Source organism: Hippocampus guttulatus, chromosome 17 (genome assembly GCF_054856545.1).
Source record: "Hippocampus guttulatus isolate MCC_2025c chromosome 17, RoL_Hgut_1.0, whole genome shotgun sequence".
Taxonomy (NCBI): Eukaryota; Metazoa; Chordata; class Actinopteri; order Syngnathiformes; family Syngnathidae; genus Hippocampus; species Hippocampus guttulatus.
The window spans coordinates 385,145-404,836 of NC_141277.1; the positions used below are offsets into that span (position 1 = coordinate 385,145).

A 19,692-nucleotide genomic window follows, 5' to 3' on the forward strand; every position below is an offset into this window, starting at 1 on the left:
AACAATTCAAGACGTTGACAAAAAAAAAAAAAAAGGCGGGGGCATTGAGGGTGGAAGGAAAGTGAAAAGGAGGTAAGGCAGGTTACCTTCTGCACCTGCGTCAGATCCTCTCTGTGCCTCAGTGAGTCGTGCTCCATGGCCTCATGGTCTAAATACTGCACATTCATATTCAAAAGCCACGCTGCCGTGCGGTCCAGCGCGCTGGGGTTCACGGGGGAGGGGGCCTAGTGGGAACCCACACACACACACACGCGCGCAAATACACCGACATGAGCGGAGTGCACGTAGAGGGTGGGAGGTGTGGAGTGGAGGGTGGGGGGAGGTCACGCAAACAAAAGCACAGGTGCGACATAAAGCGGCCGCTCATGCGCATCTGGGCCACAAAAAGCGGGTGGAATGGACGCACGTTGCTCAAGGCCGGCGGCCATTCCTGCGACCTGCGCGTTGTGTCCATCGAGGAAGCGGGAAGACGGCGAGCCCGTCCATCCGCCTTGCGCGCGTCAACCGCGTTCAATCACATGTCAACTTCTTGAAAAAGCAGCCGCCGATTCCGGTTCGCAATTTGGGGTCGACGCATCTTTTCTTTCATTTCATTTGTGTTACAATGGCTTCAGTAAAAAAAAAAGTGCTTTGCTGCCATTGTGCAGAATCTGGATGCCAAGAAACTGAGTAGAGGAATCTGATATCCGCCAAGTCACCCCCCGCCCCCCAACATTTTATGTTATCTGGATCGCAAAGAATTATTTTGGAACGGGTCGCTTCAGTCGGACGAAAATCGAGTTTGGCCCCCATCTCGGTGTTGAGTGACTATGTTGAAGTGGGTTGAGGAGCCCCAGTTTGATGGCGCTCACCTGCTTGTGCTGCGCTCTCTGCTTGGTTTCCGGACTGTCCCCCTTGGACGAGGACGACCGTTGGCGCAGGCGGGCGCCGCTCGCGGGCCAGTCGGGCGACGAGGTCGCCGCGCCGCCGCCCGAGCCGGGCCGGGCGTAGGCGGCGCTGTTGAGCAGACCGGGCGGCGCGCGGCCCCGGGCGACGCTCTGGGGCGGGGGCGGCTGGTCGATGCGCCGCTGGGGTCCGGCGCTGTTCTGCCGGGCCGCGGCGGGCTGGTGCTGCGACTCGACGGGGGACGGCCGCCGGCGGGCCGAGTCGCCCGGCGCCGCGTCCTCGGCGTTGCTGTGGGAGCTGACCGAGCTGTGGCACTCGGAGCCCGAGTCGGTCGGACCCCGGGGGGACGCCGGAAGGCAGGCGGCCATCTGGGACAAAGGAAAGGCCGAGACGCCGTTCGTCGCCATCGTCGGGACGGGAGGAGACAAAAGCGCCGGCGCTCGGGAGTTACCTGGTAGACGGGGTTCTGGAAGGACAGCGGGGCGAGGAGCTGGGCGGGCCGGCCCGGGGCGCCTTCCGCGCTCGAGTTCTGGCCGGGGCGCCGCAAGTTGCAACCGCCGGGGACGTTGCGCGGCGGCGGCGCCCTGGCGGACCGGCCCCCCGCCGAGAGCGCAACGTCCGGCGGGGCGGCGCGCGGGCCCTCTTCCGGCTCGCGGGGGTCTTGCAGGTCCACCATGGACAGACTCTTGCCGCCGTTGGCCATGCCCGAGTCGGGTTCGTTGCTCTCCGAGTAACTGGAGCTGCGCGCCGGGGAGGGCTGGATCCCCGAGCTCCTCGTCACGAAGAATAGGTCCTTGTTTTCCGGCGTGGGGGAGGGGAGCCGCGTGAAGTCCACCAATCTGAGAGGGGGAACGCGGCGCATTTCAGTCTCGCTTCGGAAACGGAGCCGCGCGGGGGAGCGCTTCTATTCTTACCCGGCGAGGTCGTTGTCGATGACCATCTTCTGCAGCCCCGAAGAGATGCCGCAGCCGGCCTCGGCGGGCGGGGGGACCGTCCGCTCCGGCGACCCCGCGGGCGCGGCGGCGGCGGCGACGCCGGACGGATTGCTCAGCGCCGCGCTCACCTCTCGCAGGATCCTTGGCAGAGGTCCCAGCTTGGAGGCGGCGCCCTTCGGAGGAAGGAAAGAGCGCGTGAGCGCCCCCGGCCTGATTCTGGGGGGGGCCCAAATCACATTTTGCTCGTGGCCCGCCCGGAGGAGCCGTTGGAAGACCGCGCTGAGCGCTGAAGTTCAAAGCCGCCACTCTGAGCGACTCGCGCCTCAATTATTGATTTTTCTTTTCTTTCTTTCCCAACAGATGGAAGTCATAATCTGATGATGACCGGCTTCACCATCTGCTCCCAAAGCCAATGCCCCCCCCCCCCCCGACCGAAAAAAATAAAAAAATCATGATTACGCCCTGTTCCCTGCTCCCGCACCGTTTATGTAACGCCGCCGTAAATTATTGATCGAGGCCCAGATAAATATCCTAATGTATTCCGAGCACGATTCGAGGGAGCCACTTTTTCTGCGCGCCGGCGGTAAATTCGCCAGCAGGAGCTGCGCGCTGCGGATTCTTGGAGCAACCCCGATCGAAAAAAGATGACGGGCGAGTGTGCCGAGGAACCCGAAACAATTCGTGACCGTGCTCAAAGTCCCCCATTTTAAATATCCAGTCCAAAACATCTTTGCGGACACGTTCGCTCTTGAAGCCGACGAAGACGTAAACGTTCGTGCTTTGGGTCCTTTTGGACGATTAAACGAACCGGCGGGTCCAATCGACCCGTGCGCCTTTCGGAGCGACGACGGCAACAAACGCGACACGAGGGCTGAGTCCCGTCGACCGAAGGTTCGTCGGGACGCGAAGGCGTGTCGACTTGGACCCCGCCCGCACGAGCACGCGATCGGCGAGGAGGCGGCGTGGCGCTACCTGCTCCGTCTGGGAGAGCACCTCGGAGAGGAGAGAGTGCAGCGTGGAGAGCTCGCGGCCCAGGTCGATGTAGCCCTCGAAGCCCGCCGTGTTGGAGATGGTCTCCGGGTTGGAGATCTCCAGCAGGAAGCGCTGCATGTTGCTCCACTCGTGCTCCAGGAACTGGTTCATGAAGGACATGTACTCCTCCTTGTTGCCGAACCTGACGAGCGCAACGACACGCTCGATTCCAGCGTCAGCGGCACGTTTTTTGATCGGGACAAAAGCACTCCATCCTATTTCCGAGATAAAACCGATCTAAACGAAGCCCTCACCAAAAGAGTCGTCGTGACTCCCTCTGGCGAGCACCAACTCGGCCACCAGGGGGCACTGTAATTCACTTACGGAAAGCAAAGTTGCGCGCTTGCTTTCAAAGACACGATTGATGGATTTGTTTTTCTAGGAGCGAAGCCGAGCTGACCGCCCCCGAGCGCGAAGCCTTCCGACCACTCACTTGGCGAAATTGGCCAGGTTCTGCGTGACCTTGGCGATGAGCGTGAGGGTGCGCGCCGTGCGGTCGTCGGGGTACTCCTGCATCAGGTTGAAGAGCGACGGCGACATGATGGCCGGGCACAGGAAGCGCAGGAAGAGCGAGGCGCTGATCAGCCGCTCGCTGATCTCCGGCCGGCCGCGGTTGCCGCACTCTTGCCGCCACGACGCGAAAACCTCCTTCAGCTCTCGCGGGAAAACGCTGGGTCGAAAGCACAAAAAGCCGAGTCGGTTTGCGCGGCCGCGGCGACGGATTCGGAGCCGCGGCCCGCCGCTCACCAGTACGAGTTGATGATCTTGCAGAAGGCCAGCTCGCAGCACATCTTCAGGTTGCTCTGGTGCTCCGGGAGGTCCCCCGAGGAGCACTTGGATGGGTCCACCTCGCAGTTTTCGTCAGACTCGTACAGAGCCTTGATGAACTCGCCTTGAAAACGACAAGGAGTGAAATTGTGCCTTCTTGGACTTTTTTTGAATTGCTTTTTTGCCTTTCCTCAATAACCACTGTAAAAAGTGTCTTTGGTGTTGTTTTCAGGGTTGGGCCAATCCCCGTTTCCCACTTGTGACACCAATACTGTCGTCGTGGTCAATTTTCTGGGAGCGGTCAATTCTTGGATCCTGATCGTGCCGCAAGAGTTTATATGACAGTCACGAAATGGCGAGAGTTGGATTTTTGATGATTAGTCTTGAGATCTTCTGCACCAACTATCTTCTGTTATAATCTCCTTGGTCATGAAAGTCATCAAAAAGTAGTTTGACATTCGACACCCCAAAACATATGACAAGATCGAGGAGGGCAAGACAAAAGTGGCTGAAACGAGGACGATGTTCTCGCTTGGGAAATCTTTGTTTTTGTTTCGATCCAAGCCGAATCTTGAGCCAAATCAGTCGTTGAGCTGACGTCAAACAAACCACGGAAACGTTGCCAGCGCACCGATGCATAATTTACAAGGCCGCTCCAAAATTCCCGGCCGGTCGTCCCGTTGGGACGAGGCGCTTTGAACAAACAAACCCGGGCTGAGTAGCAACTCCAATATTGAAGCGAAGATGCCGCGACGACGAGCGCGAGGGCCGGCCACTCACCGAGAGCGTCCTGGAGGTACTTTTGCCCCACCAGTTTGAGGTACTCCTCGATGGCTTTGGTCGCCAACGTGTTCTCGCGGAAGATCAGGTGCTCGTTCTCCCCGCAGCGGTCCACTTCCGACATCATCAGGTCCGTCAGGAAGTCCTGAAGGGCAAACGGACGCCCCCGTCATCCTACCGCGTGCGCCACCGGCTCTCGCGTCATTCGGCTCGTTTCATTCCCGGTCGTCTGGAAGATTCCAGTTTGAATTCCGTCTGCATTTTCATTCCTTCGGATCCCGCTCACCGTCGGCCTGGACCCTGCGCCCGCATCTCCCCGAAACCCCGAGGGGGCTTTCAATGACATTTCTATCGACACGCTGACGTTCTTTGTCGTTTGGTGAAACGGAGACTGTTGTTTTGGGAAGAATTTTCTTTCACCTTGACGTTTTTGCGACTGTTTCATGCAGGAATGTCCCGGGAGAAGTTTCTGCCCACTTTGAAGACATGTCCCTCCCTCCGTGTCGCATCGATTACTTACCAATTTGTCAATAGAATCGACATTTAGATGGTCATTTCGATTTTGGCCCCTCTCGATCTTAAAAAGTACGATCGAAGAAAAACGATTCCCAGATTGACAAATTTCCGACGTTGCGACGGTACGCTGAATGCAGCGCGGCGGACGCGTTCGCCCCGCCCCCGAGCCCGCTTCTCTTTGCGACACCCGAGTCGGAGTTTGCCGTCAGACTAAAACACCCAACAAAAACGACGACACGCCTTGTAAATCAACATGCCAGGCTCTCGCGCGTGCGGGTGTGCACGTCGGAGCAGAAAGCAGTTGTTGTCGGTTTCAAGAGGAAAGCGGCCGTTTGGGAGAAACACCCGGAGGAGCCCCGTGGCCCCAAGCTACGAAACGCACAGCACAGCACGGGACCGAGGACGTCGACGGGATTTGCTCCTTTCACATTCGGTAAGTTCGCGTGGCCATTATTTGTCTTCCTTAAGCTCCGTCTCCGTGTCGAATGAAATGTTGAGCAAGTGCTCAGGAATTGTGGCTTTTCTCCTCCGCTTATGTTCACGCGGGCCTATCTCGGCTGTTTTGGTGCGGGGGCGGGTGGGGTTGGGGTACACCATGGACCGCTTGCCAGCCGATCGCGGGGCACATCTAGACAAACGAGCATTCACGATCACACCTTCGGACAACTTTGAGCAATCAATCGACCTGCCGTGCGTGTTTTGGGGATGCGGGAGGAAACCCGGAGAAAAGCCACCCATGTTCAACTGACACGGCACGAAACACAATCCCGCGATCTCAGGTGAGCCCCGTACGCCCCACGACTTGTGAAAATAACGCAAGGTGAAATAATTATGCCCAAGAGGTCATGCTTCGCTCATTGGATAAATAGCAAGTTTTGAAATGAACCAATCGTCTTTTGGTGCTTTCGATCTCGATTGAAATAGTTGCGATTGTCATTTTTGCCAATCCCTCCGCGACGGAAATGGATTTGGGAGGGCCGAGGACAACAACAAACTGGGTGAGTTTTGTTTTGACTCGAGGCTTTGTGGTTCCAAAAGGTCTTTTTCTTTGGCTTCAAAAGAAAGCGCCGCGTCCTCCTTTTCCCTTTTGTCGTCCGCCCATCCGCTCGCTTCCACGCTAATCGGCGCAAGCGGAACGCGCTTTGTATCGCTGCCGCGTCTCGTCAGCCATCAAAACAACAACGGCAACAAAAAAAGAAGGGGATGAAGATGGAGCCGACGGCACGGAAGGAAGAGAGTCCCGAGATGCTCTCCGTGGCTCGGCTCGCTCGCCCAAAGAACTCTGGTGACATGCGGATGAATTCTGAAGAGATCTTAAACGGGCTGCCGCCCATTCCGGTCGCTTTGACTGTCCGCTGTAACCGTGTGCGCGACTTTGCAGGGGACGAGATGGCAAAAATAACTCTGGCCATTGGATGTTTGTTGTTGTTTTTTTTTTTTTTTTTTTTTGAACGTGGCAAATAAAGCGGCGCGCCTTAAAAGGAGAACGAGCGAGGGATTAAAAATAGTTTTCTAAATTCGCTCTCTTCCTTGCGACTTGCCGAGTGGAAAATAGCCGTTTTTCCCTAACCCAAAACGATACGGGACGTTTTCCGCGGCGCCACTTACTTTGGCTTTGCCGGTGCTCTGCAGAATGTGAACCAGCGCGCACGCCATCTCCTCCTTGTTCTTGACGCCGATGCCGGGCTCCAGCGCCGAGCAAAGCAGCATGTAGTTGTTGGTGGTGTACTCGGCAAACTCCTTGTACATTTCCATGGGGAGGATGCTCATGCTCTGGTAGCGGGCCTTGATGCGGATCATGGGTCCGGACGTCTTGCCCTTGGCGGGGTTGGGCGCGCCCAGCGGGTACCACTTCTCCACAAACTGCCGGCCGGTCACCGCCGCCGCGGGGATGCCGACCGAGCCCACGTAGTTGTTCTTGTCCTTCTTTTTCTTCTTGTCCGCGTCCTTGTAGAGGTGCGCCGCGATGGCGCGCACGGCCGGCAGGTTGTTGAACTCGAAGCGCTCGCCCCAGAAGACGTTGTCCGTCTTCAGCTTGCAGGTGGTGCGGGCGTACAGCGCGTCGTCCAGGCACAGCTCGCAAAAGTACTTCTTTTTGGCGGGGAGGTCCTTGGCCTCGATGAGCCAAAGTCGCAGCGTGTTCTCCACCCGCCGGCTGTTGTCCTGGCGACAGGAAAAAGAGGCGGGATCGTCCCCGCGCACGCTTTTACGTCTGGAAACGCGACACCGCTTGCGATGCCCTCGTCCGCCGATCCCGAGTTTCGCGCTCGCGTCGCAGGTTGACGACAAATGCGCGCGGTCCTCACCTTGTTGGGCTGCACGGCCCTCCTCAGGTTCTCCATCCATTTGTCTCTCTCGGCTGACGAGCGGCAGGAGAAGCACTTGCTCCCCGAGGAGGTCGTCACCTGCGGCGACAAATGGCGAGATGAGCCGAAAAGAACCGAAACGGGACTTGATCGAGTTTTGCCAGGCGGCATCGGGCCTCGTCCTGTGTCGTTGACTTGGTATTTTTTTGCTAACGAGCTAACTCGCGGCCTTCGGCTAATTATTTGCATCGATGACGTTGATGACGAGCTAAGCACCGCGGAGGAAACTAAAAACGAATTAACTGATCACACGAAACAACAATTGAACGATTACGCTAATTCGTTAGCTAACTACGGACGAGAAAGCCTATTTCGACTCTTGAGCTCGCCAGAGACGCCGCAGATCATCGAAAGCTATCGGTATCGATAACCATTGATAGCTACTTCGCTACCCGCCCAACTAAATAGCGAACCGACGTACTGAGCGACTCATGTCAATTCCTACCTCGCATTAATGGGCTTGCTAACTAGCAACATCATAAATAAGCCTGCGCCGGTGGGCTAACGAGCCAACGGACTGCGCTTCTTTCAAATGCTGTTGTCGTTTTACCGTATTTGTACCGTTTAAGCAGCGTGTTGCAAATCACCGTGGGGTGAAATGCCACCGCCGGCGACGCAACAGATTATGGGCCGCACTCGAGTTAATTTTCAACCGGCCATAAAATCATTTGCGTTTACCCCCCCGAGAGCTGGTTACGTCACTGTCTCTTTAATCCGAAATCCAAATCAAAAGCGATTTAAGGTGCTTAATGTGTTCTCCGCGTTCTAATCTTTCTGTAATCTTGAGAAAGCCTCAACCGCTCGCAATATTCTCACTCTGGCTTAAAAGGGCCTCCGGCAAATTTAGCGTTAGCGGCTACGAGGCCACCGTCGGCAACTTTCGGCTCAATGGAAAAACACGTCGTAGCTAACTTGCTCACCGGCTAACCGGCATCCATCGCCACATGAATAATCATCGTCGTTTGACCGAACGTCGCCCCGTGAGCTGACAATGACGAGATGTCGCGCCAGGACAGAGATCGGAGCAAAGGGGAAACGATCTTAAAGCATCCTCGCGTCTTTCGTCCCGGGGAACGCACGTCATAACCCGCTCGCAAGGTGACGAAGTCGAGCTAACGAACGGTGACTAAAAGGACAGCGTGTCGGCAGGTGCGATCGCGCGAACGACGGTAACGATAGCCAACGACGTAAGCGAGCGACGGGGCGGATTGTCGGCGCGATATCCAAGATCTTTAAAGGCCTCTCGCCTCGAAGCAGTAGTCCTGGCCGAGGATGCTGCTGTGCACGGGCTTGATGATGACCTCGTCCTCCATGCTTAAGTCCAGGGCTTCCACAGCGCTGCTGGGACTGAGCAGTGACTCATGGGAGCGAGACTCCTTCAGCCTGGGCATCAGATGAGATCTAAGGAGAAGCGCGACAGCAAAAGGACCGAGTCAGAGGAAGATTGCGGCACGGTCCGCGGCGAGGGCTAGCATATGCGCCGTGCCCGCCAGTTAGCCGGCGCGTGGGAGGAAAGCGTGAGGACGCCCGCAGCGAGGTCCTTCCGCGCCGTCATCTTCTCCCGTCGTCGGCATCCCCTAAATGGATGCCGGCTGTCTCGCGGCCATTCCGCGAGCAGGAAGCCGCCGCCTTGATTGCCGGACAAATGGAAACGCCATCAACAACAAATCATCCGAATCCTCCGCCGCGTTTCGGCGCGAGTCGAGTCATCCGAGTCGGCGGCGTTAGCGTGCCATCGAGCGGTGAAACCAATCGTTTGGGGTCCGCCGCCTCGCTTTCACGCGACTTGAACGGTCGGGATTCAAATCCCCCGTGAGATTCCGCCGACTCGAGTCAGCCAAGCGAATCGAAGGGGTCCGCCGCGGTTTCCGAGCGAGTCAATCGACGTGCGTGAAAGCGCGTTAGTCTGCGCTGTTGAAATGGGATTCCGCCACTCGAGTCGGTGAATCGGATCCGCCGAGTCCGCCGCTGTGTTTCCACGCGAGTCAACTCGCACGAGTCTACCCCGAGCGCGCTCGCGGCCCGAGGTCTTCCGGATTCGCTACAAGGATTCGACTCGTCGAGGCGTGATTCGGGAAGCGGGCGGCTCTCTTATTCAGCACTGCCTGCGGCGCTGAATATTTTCTGCCGTCATGCCCGCACACGCTCTTATTTGTTTTATCCCCCGCCCCCCCCGTTCGCCCTTCTGCACGCTCCTCTTTGCACGTTGACACGAAACGCCGTTAAAGACAAACGAGTAAACAAACGTCAGCGATTGCGAAGCCCTCCGCGGACATTTCCCGGTCGAGCCGCGCACCCGACGCAAAGGCGCACTCACACCCTGCTGCCGAGCAAATGAAACATGGTGCGGCCGAGCCCCTCCAGGACGGAAGCGGCGACTCCCGCGTCGCTCTCGCGGCTCGCATTCCTCGTCGCGGCGGAGGCGACGGGAGCGAGTTTGCGCCCCTCTACTTCCCGAAGGATGTGCTTGCGTTGCCGGCGACGCGACGCTCCTCTCAACATTTAAAAAGACAGCGCTGCGCTTTTTACGGGCGCTATGAAAAGGGGGCGGTGTGACGACCGACGACGAAGTCATCCATCCGAGCCCTCCCATGGAAAGTGTGAAAGGGGTTGGCCGGGAGCGCCTCCGGTCCGCCTGCGAGCTGCGCAAGCGCGGATGTTAGCGCGAGTCGCCAAACGGCGAGCCGGCCGCCGTGAATCGGAGCTCTTCGGGGCCTGCCGGCGCGGCGCGGCGCGGCGGCCCGTTTAATGGTTAACTGCAGAAGCCCGCCTCGGGGGGGAGGGCGGCGTCAGGGGGCTTTCCTCATTCCAGTGCCTGCTTGCGGTGGCGTCATCGCTCGCAAAGACTTTGTTTGGAGTGCGGCTGCCTGGAAAACTCGTTCAGACCGCGCGGTCCCGCTTTACGAGGCGCCTGCTCTGAAATCGACGGATAGCGGTTGACGGTCAAAAGCACAAAAAGAGTCCCGAGTAAAAACATGCCGAGTCAAAAGCCAAAGAATCGAAATGACGACGTTGGGACGCGCGTCGTTCGGTGGCACCAAAGTACTGCCGCAAGGTCCGTCCGTCTCCGCTAGGTTTCGCGCCACCTTCGACCGTAGTGCGCTTTGCGTACGGCCCCGGGGTCAGCCAAGCCATGTTTCCGACTCATTTGCCCACATCGCTCCGAAAGGCAGAGGGCATCGACCAAAGACGCTCGTTTTGGCAACAAGACGCGGCTCCGTCTCAAAAGCGAACGGTCGCCCGCTTTGATCGGCGTGACGGAAATGGGTCGCGGTGTCCGGCTTCGTTGGGTTCCGCTTGAAAAGCGCAGCGCAATTTGTGGCCATTCGTTGCCAAACATTTCAGCGACCAGCGAGAGGTTTTAGCGCGATTCGTCTCCGGAGATTGCGCCGCGTCGGTTCTCTGGCCCCCAAAAGCGGAACCTGCGCCCGGTTCCGCCGGCTGTGACGGACACGCGTCGCCGTCCTTCCGCCGGGTTTTGCGCCCGTGCGGAAGCCAGAGGCAATGGCGCTTCCGCTCCATTTCAGCAGCTCGCAACTGGCTAAGAAATGCCACGGCGTGAGAAAGTCTCTCAAGGTTGTTGTCCGCGATGGTAACGTAGCCGAGGACAAAACGTTGACGCGGCTTGCTCGGATGCGATGGGTTACGTGCCCTCGGGTCCCCTTTGGTGACGTGTGCCAAAGGCACAGGGAGATTCGGTGAACGTTCTTTGAGGCCGAGACGCAATTTGAACCGGAACGTGCGGTCGTCTCTCAAGATTGCGGTCCATTACGGTTTCTGAGGAGAGAACTTGACGCGGTTCGCCGGGATATGACGGACGTCGCCGTGTCCTCCTCCGTCAGGTTCCGCGTGAAAGAGACTCGGTGCAACTACCTTCCAAAGTCTCTCGAGACGGGACGGGCACACGTTTGCTTTGAAAACGGCCCACTTTGTCGGGTTCTGCGTGAAAGGCCCAGGCCATTTTGGGGAAATTCTCCACAGGTCAGAACCTTCGTCCACTTTGCTCGGCTACGACCCGACTCGCGCTCATCCGAGCGTTTGCCATGGAGGAGCGCCAGAAAAGTTGTCCCCCCCCCCCCATGAACAAACGTCTCAAAGCGCCGACGTCGGAGTGACTCATCATCAGCGCCCCAGACGGCAACGCCACGATGAGCTGAGAGGATCGGCCGTGGCGTCGTCCTCGCGGCCCGCTGGCGCCTGCGCCAGAACCCACCGCGACCCCCGATCGGCCGCGGACAAATCCCTTCGCCTCGAGCCTAATGAAAAACGACCCCTCCCTCGAAGGGAGCCCTCCCGAGAATTCCGGGCAATTGGATCACCGTGACGCACGCGCACACGTCCCTCCCTTCGACAAAACAACCAAAAGCAATCCGACGGCACGGAAGGCGGCCGGGGGGGGGGACTCACCAGGCATGGTCAGAATTCCACAGAGCGAGCTAGCGAGCGAGCGACTGCGAGGCTGGACAAGAGGAAGAGGGGGAGGCAAGGGAGAGCGAGAGAGAGAGATAAGGGGGAGGGGGGGGTGAAGAGAAAGAGAACCCCCGCGAGGCAGGGATGGATGCTTTTATGTTTATCCGTCTCTGCCCCCCCCCCCCCTTCCTCTTGTTGCTCGACTTCCTCCTCCCTTGCTTTTCCTTATCCGGTGGGAGAGCGACGCCGACTCCCTCCAGTCCCGCGTCTGTCTACATGCCCCACTTCCCCGGCTCGGGTTCGGGCAGGGGGGGCGGACGGCGGCGATTTTTGTCTCCCTTTTTGTCCCGGCGTCCGAATCAAGCTCTCCCTTTCTCTGTTAGTGATTGACTGCGCCTCCCCATCGCCGTCTCCTCGTGCGGGGGAGGAGCCTGGCTGTGGTGAACAAGCGGGCGGGGGCCGAGGGTGGGGGGGGGGAGCAGCAAGGGTGTGTTTTCTCACATGGACATGTGTGGTGCAGGCCAGCTCATAGACGCGAATATGCCTCCACGCCTCGCTGCGCGCCGAATGGCCCGTCTGCGCCATATTGGATGTGGCAACGTGAGAAATGCACCGACTGTTCATCCGCGTCACGTAGAAGACCGGCGGCGTCCAAACGACGGTCTGGGGACCTTTTCCGCCGCCGTCCTTTTTTAGCGGGCAGACGGCAAAAGCAACTTTGGCTCTTTGAAAAAGGGGCGTGGGCATCGTTCAGAGCAGCCCATCACGTGGCCGGATTGGAAAAAAAGAAAAAGCTCACGCTTCCCTGCTATTGTTCAGGGGCAGCGGCCGGCGGTTAAAAGTGTGATCAGGACCAACACGACAACTGTTCATCAAGCTTTTCGAGACGCGCAATGACATTTGCAGCCAAAATAGGAAGAGCGCAGGACGCGAAACCCAAATGGTTTTGGAACCGGGGTCGGATTCGAGAGCATCCTCCAGTGTGGTCAGCGTACTTCAGACCGATCTCGAGAGGGGATTAAGGTCTTGCTCTGCGGAGGGGCACCGGGTGGTGGGCGACGATCGCGTCCGTTGAGAGCCGTCTTGCTCCGGCAACCGTTCACAACTTGATCCGCCACATGCAACATGGCTAACCCACCGAGGGAGGCGTCTGTCTATGTGTGTATGTCTGTGGGCCAGCATAGCCCCCCCCCCCCCACCTTTCCTCTTGTGGCCTGCCTGGTGCTCTTTGTCCTGTCAGCTGTGGTGCGAGTTGCATTGCTAGTCAGTCAGCTGTTGTTGTTTATATACGCAAGGATTCAATGATTATGTGGGTCAATTATTCAGCATTCAACCCCCCCCACCCCCCCCAAAAAACAAAAACAAAACAAGGCTAGGGGATGGAGATGAGAGAGTTTGCTTCTCGAACGGCCACCAATGGACAAAGGGTAGCTGTGGCGAGAACTGCGGCCCCGCTCTTCCTTCCCGACACGTCTGCCCTGAATGATGACATCATTCACCCTATTCTGTGCCGGACAAACGGCGTCGACACCGATGCAATGCAAAAGGGGTGCGCAGAGGAAAAAAAAACCCCAGTGCGGTATCGTGAGTCCTAATTTATGCCCCCACTCTGTCGCACTTTCTTAACTGGTCTTCACAAAGTACAGTGAAGGTGGCCTTTCTCGCCAACTGCCGACATGCTTTTTCAACTCTACTTTTTGTTGTTGTTGATGATGATGAAGGGTGGCTGCGATCCGATTTCGGTACGACTCGCTAACGACTTTACGTAGCCCGAGTTCACCATTTTGTTGTGTCGCTCCGATGTTGAGTGAGGACATGATGAATGTCACGCGGTATCGTTGGAATCTGCGCCCGTTGAAGAAGAACGCCACCAGATGGCGGCAAACGACTACTTTTTGATCTGAAGTTCCTCAACTCCCTTCAACGCGGCACCGACGCGTCACGAGTTGGCCGCCACGTACTACTTTTGTCCGAACGAAGCTCCTTCATAACCTCCCGAGCGCCTCCTTCAAACCGTAGGCGAGCGCTTCGGCATCGAGGGGCGCCGACGCAAGAACCGCGAAGACGGTCCCCGGCGCAGGTGAGACGGACTCACCTGTCGTTGTCGGCGTTCCTGAAGCCCGGCAAAATGTGCCTGAAGCTGGAGTTGCGGTCCAGCTTGGGCTGACTCTTGGTGCGCTTGATGGAGCCCTTCAGCCGCCGACTCAGGAAGCCCTGGGTGCCCCCGCCCCAAAACAAAAACACATCTCAGTTGATCATCTTGGGGTCAAATTTCCCTTCCGACGGCTTGTTGACTTGATCAGTTGGACTTTCTTCTTTTTGAGGTGCAGCGATTAAGAAGGTCGCCGCCTCAGAGTAAAATGTGAGCAAAGGCAGCTTCTTCAAAGCCAACAAAGGCATCGTCCCGTTTCCTCTCCTCTCCAGAGATGGCGCCGCTGCTTTGGCCGCCTCTCCTCGGAGCCCCGCCGGTCACGTTTCAGCAGGCCGAGTCAGGACGAGGTGAAACGCGGCGCCGCGCGTTCGTCGGCGATGTCCCGTTGCGGCTCCCCGCTAATGACGTCGCGGCCTCGCTGTGACCGTTTACTCTTCAAACGCAGTCATTAGGCGCTAATTCGCCTGCGTCAAATTTTGTTTTGGTGCGCGCCCCGCCGCCAATCCCTCTCGTTTGTCTCGCCGTGTTTATTTTCGCCCGGGCCAACATCTGTAATCGCGCTCCCCAAGCGCCCCGCCGTCGCCATGGCAACTGTCGGCCGGCCTTTGGAGCGAGAAGAATCTCGAGAAAAAAAAACAAAAGGAGAAAGTTGTCAGGAAGCCGCCGGCGTCGGCCCAGACGCGAGGCTGCGCTTTATTTGCCGAGAGAAGCGACGCCTCTGAAGAAAGCGAGGCGATTGCCGAGTGCTAATTCAACGTAGCGCCTTGACGTAACCGTGCGCAACTATTTTGGTCCTGGAGACGTGCTCAAATTTTTTCCCCTCTTTTATACAAAACGGGTTAAAAAACATCCTAACAAATCAGGATGCGCAAGATGTCGCCGCGATGAGCGCTAATTACCGACGGCAGGCTAAACGCTAAAACACAGCTTGTGTTTTAGCGTTCAGCGTGTTTCTGTTTCTGTAACCGCCGACGATGAACGAGAGCCGACGATGAGCGAGGTGGGATAGCGCTCTCGCCGAAAGTCACGGGAAAGCAAATAAAATGTTGTGAAATTCACCGAGTGATGTCCCAACCCAGGTGGAAGCTATCTTGAGCTCTTCGCGCAATCCGCTTTGATTTGCAATTTTTTCTCTGTGATGTGCCACAAGATGGCGCTAAAGCCCTCGCTGAGCAATCGGTGTCCATGTTATATTCGGTTCTAATATATTATTTTCAACATCCCGACAGAGTTGGCGAAGTCCCGGTCCCTTGCCGAACTCGGGGCCCCTCAGCACGGTTGAACCGACGAGACGACTTTTGGATATTTTAAAGCTCCGAGGTAGGCTGGCGGGTTCATCGCGGGTTTTTGTTTCGGGGCAATCTCGCCCATCCGCCGCCGTCGTCGTCGCGGTACTCGAATGTCGTCCAGGCCGATGAGACCGCCCGGCCTTCGAGAGATCCGCGCGGGTCAGAGTTTGAAAAGAAGCTCGCGGCGGCTGAGATTAGCGCTTCGCCTCGCCGGCTCACTCGGCGCCGCTCTTCAAAATTCATACCTGCGATTCTCCCGGGGGGGTGGGGGGGGGGGGGCTGTCAGCGAACGACAGGGGCGGCGCCGTGGTGAACTCCACCTCCCTCTTTGCCGTCAAAATGTCCAAATAAGGCGCCGATTAACGACTCCGCGCGGGCTAGCTCACGCGTCAACGTTGCGTTCACTTTATGACACGAAACGTGACGCTTTTTACTTTGTGACACTTGCGCGTAAAAAAAAAAAAAATGGTACTTTGACAATTGCGGTTGACTTGATGACTTGGATTGGAGCCGCTTCCTTTTCCGAGCGCCGCCTCCACCAAACGAGGTGACGCAAAAACATTTTGACAGATTTAGCTCAGGAGCATCGCCCCCCCGCCCCCCTCCCGTTAGTTAAAAGTCGGAATGCACGGCAAAGGCATCCGCCGATGCGACCATCTCCGGTATCGAGCTCTCCCGCGTCACATTTCAAAGCTTCTCCCAAGTAAGTACGTGCACGGGCAGACGTTTGACCAACCTTGTCGAGAAGGCGGCGATGGCGTTTTCTTGGACATTTTGGATTCCTATTTTGTGGGTCGATGTCGCACGCTGACGCGCTGCGCTCCCGTCTGCGCCGTCAACAACTCCGGTGTCGACACTTCACCTCTGTGGCTCGTTTCTTCTTCATGCAAATAGCCGCCGCTAATTGCTAATTAGCTTCAAATTGGTGACTCACGGCCGAATTTTCTGCTCAATTAAGCGCCTGTTTGTCTTCGGAATTAAACTTGGCGCTGCGCATATTGCGCTGGAATACGAATGCAAAACACCATCGCCTGCGTGTGTCTGTCATACGTTGACCGGTATGCGCTTGCTCGAACCGGCTTTGATGTCACGCGGGGAGAAATGAAAGCGAAATCCGCGCAGGGACTTGCACAGACATGCTCCAACATCAAAAACACTGCGCTTCCACTTCATCAAAGCCAGCGGGGGGGGGGGGGGCTCGTACAGCGTCCATCCGGAGAGCAGACCGAGACTCCGTTCGACGTCGGCAGAGGTGGCACACGTACTCGCGCTCTCGACTTCATTCGTTCACTGCCATTGACGGCCGTAGAAGTCCAAAAGGTCCACCGTTTGACCTTGGGGCCGCCAGCGCCGGACTTAAGTAGAAGTACGGCGACCTGTCGTTCTTCAACTCCTCAGTAAATGCGCTAAGAGGTCGAGGCCGATACATCGCGTCACCCGCAGTAATTCCTTGGCGGCAAGATGGCGCCAAAGCATTCTTTTATCTGAAACACATTTTCCCGTAGCTTTGCCCCTCCCCCTGGCGAAAGTAGTTCTCCGTAGCGGCTAAAGAAATCCACCAAATCTAAACGTCAGAAACGGACACCCGCGGGCCCCGGGGGGTGGGGGGGGGCGTGTCCGGCTCATCCGAGGGACTTGTCACCCAAGCCAATTTCCATATCGCCGTTTCTTTCGTCGCATTCGCTTGACGGATCGTCGAGCGACTTTCTTCCCATCGCCGGACAACAAAAGCAAAGCCATAAAGAATCAAAAGACAAGACTCACAGTACTCACGGTGACTCTGAAGGGCGCGGCGGCGGCGGCGGCGGAGGCGGACGCGGCCTCCATGGCGGGCGGGGTTCTGTCCGCCGGGCTGCCCGGCACGCTGCGTCGGCGCCCGGACCTCTCCGGAGGCGACTCTGCAAAGGACGCAAATGCAGAGTGCCGTTGAATGTCCGCCCAAACGTCGGGTGCTACCGCGCGTACTTCAAACGACCGCGGATCAGTGTGCACGTTTCATGTTTTTGGCGCTTTTTGAGATTTGCACACCGGCCAGCGCCGCCCCGTTGGCGAGCACTGCGCCAAATAAGCCGTCTGCCGCCGACGGAATCGAGCGGCGGGACGTAAATCGGGCCCGGCCCGCGGAGGAATCGCGACCGGCTTCCGTTGCGGAAACGCCCACCTCGGCGCGTGGCGTCAACGCAAACGCGGGACGCGACAGATTGACTCTCCCGCCACAGCGGGCCCATTGAATTGATGATTATTTCATTTTTTTGGATGAGGACCATCTGGACCGGGTTGCAACTGACCCGTACCCGTACTCCTCCCCCAAGTACGGAATGTGAGTCCTCGCGCCCCGGAGCGGCAAGAGCCGCCAACGGCGGTTGACTATCGACGGCGCGGATTACCCCTGCTGGCGGACGGCCGGCTTCGACTGCGAGAGCGACTGCGCTGACGCTGCAAGCGGGACTTGGCCAGGAATCTGTAGTAGTACGAGCGTCTCCCGGATCCCTTCCTGCTAATCCCGGCCATCTTTTTTGTTACAAGCTCAAGTCCTCTTCAGCGACAACGCACAAAAAAGGACTCCTTCCCCGAGACGCCTCCATTGTGCCAAACATTCCACAAGGGGGGGGGGGGTGAGGAGGGGAGTGCGGCCGCTCGTGTCCTGCCTGTCCCTGCGGCTCCACCTTTAAAACACCCCCCTGCTCCCCCCCCCTCCCGCCCCCAAAAAAGTTTCCCACAACAAGGTCCGGAATAGGACGTGTGTGAGCCTGTTTCCTGCTTCCCGGTGAGCTAGACGAGGAATTTAATCGCGGCAACAACGAGAAGAAGAAAAAAAAAAAAACAACGCTGAAAAGTCCCGTCGCAAAGTACGAGCAAAAGCACTCTCTCTTTCTCCGTATGGAAGAGGAAAGGAGGGTATGACGCCAAGAACAAAGGCAAACCTGCGCCGACTTGGTAGCGAGAAGAGCAGATGTTTGACAACGACACCGCCGCGCTTTTACGGAGGTGAAGCCAAAGTGGCGACAAGATAAAAGGGCGACGCTCGGGGGGGTGGGGGGCGCTTTCCGCTCTTTCGGGTGGCGCCGCTCAAGACAACCGCGTCTGCTTGCCTTTGAAAAGAAAGCAAAGCGCCTCTCCGCCCGTGAGAGCCGCGCAGGACGGCCGTGGTTCACCTTGAGGATGGGGGGCGGGGCATCGGGGGGGGACCGCTGGCCCAGCTCAAGTCAGACTTCCGCTTTGGGAAGTCGCATCAGAGACCCGACTCCGAACCGGCCGCCAAACTTTTAGCGTCCCGCGCGGAAGCTACAACGCGGGGCGGGACGAACGCGGCTCAAGTCCAGCCGGTGAATTTTGAGCCTTCCGAGCTCGCCGGAATCGGAAGCTCGGAGAGAGAAGACGAATATCAGCAGCCGCCATCCTGGACTCGCTGGCCGCACCCCTTTGCGTTCCGAGTGATGGAACAAAACCCCCCCAAAAAAAAAGCTCAATTAGCTCGAAGCACATGCACAGGAAGCCGCATCGATCGCCGACACTCGCCTCTATTGTTCCCGTATCGATAAGAACGCGCCGGCTGTTGTTTATTTAGCCATCGACCAGCCGGTCACTGACAAGCCCTTTTTTTGTTGCAACCTTACTCGCAATTTCCAGCAAACGCTGAATGGTTGGAGTTCGCCAAAGCGCATTCCCCCTCCGACGGTGTTTGCCGAGCCGTTATCGAGCCGCGCCACCTGTTGGACTCGACAAGTGAGAAAAGTATTTGCTACAGAGGGTTGTTGTTGTTTTTTAAATTATACTTAAATACTTAAAAAAAACTTTTTTAGTTACTTTGACATCTTTTTGTTGGTTGTTGCACGTTCTGAACCAAAATGTGATTCATTTATTTCGCAGTATATGGATACTATAGCATTTTATTGTGGTCACTTTTCGTCGACCTTGATAATATTTAGTTCCCCGCTGGATTACTTGATTACAAATCATAACGGAGTGAAGCAACGAGCCCCTCGTAGGTGTTATGTAGGATGAAAAAAGGAATCTTCGGAGAGGCCCCAAGCAAGAAAAGGCCACTGGACTTTGGAGTGCGGCGCAATAGCTCCCTCTTGTGGAAAAGGCGCCAATGCACAAATGCAAACAAAAAGCAGCCCGAGTTTCTCCCCGGTCAACTTGTCTAAAGGTGAAAGCGTGGATGGCTAGTGTACTTTTGTCTTGTTTTGGGCCTGACAAGTGGGGGCGGGGTGGGGGTGTCCGGCGGTTTTTGCAATCTGCTGACATTGAAATAGCTGCGACCGAGCGTCGCATGTCAAAACAACGGGACGACAATGTCGGGATTACGGTAAGAACGCTTATGTGGCAGAAATCCGTTTCCATCAAAGGTCCACGTGACGCGCGCCCCAAATGCCCCAAAGTGCGTCCTGAGCCCGAGCAGATAGACGAAGACCTCGTTGATCCCCACGGAGAGCTCACACATGTGAGCGCAACAACGCTTTAAAAATAAAGACTCCGCCTCCTCCCCCTCTTCGTCATAATCCTCTTCGTTTTTAATCTAGCGGCCAAGTGCCTTTTAACCCCCCCCCCCCGCA

The 19,692-nt window shown here is 57.2% G+C and overlaps 1 protein-coding gene across 9 annotated transcripts in view; it reads right to left on the bottom strand.

Annotated features, from left to right (window-relative positions):
- The window catches only part of dab2ipb (DAB2 interacting protein b), a 29,945-nt gene that overhangs the window by 4,942 nt on the left and 5,311 nt on the right, over positions 1-19,692 (bottom strand). For 2 of the 9 annotated variants that reach the window (XM_086135334.1, XM_086135338.1), the window contains exons 2-14: positions 16,898-17,031; positions 13,788-13,906; positions 8,530-8,683; positions 7,223-7,321; positions 6,525-7,079; positions 4,401-4,545; positions 3,600-3,744; positions 3,286-3,522; positions 2,793-2,994; positions 1,800-1,993; positions 1,337-1,724; positions 852-1,253; positions 87-224 (exon numbers count right to left, since the gene is read on the bottom strand). In XM_086135334.1, coding sequence (XP_085991460.1) covers positions 87-224; positions 852-1,253; positions 1,337-1,724; positions 1,800-1,993; positions 2,793-2,994; positions 3,286-3,522; positions 3,600-3,744; positions 4,401-4,545; positions 6,525-7,079; positions 7,223-7,321; positions 8,530-8,683; positions 13,788-13,906; positions 16,898-17,031 — 2,912 coding nt within the window. The other 7 variants (XM_086135333.1, XM_086135332.1, XM_086135339.1 and 4 more) reach the window with 7 other exon arrangements.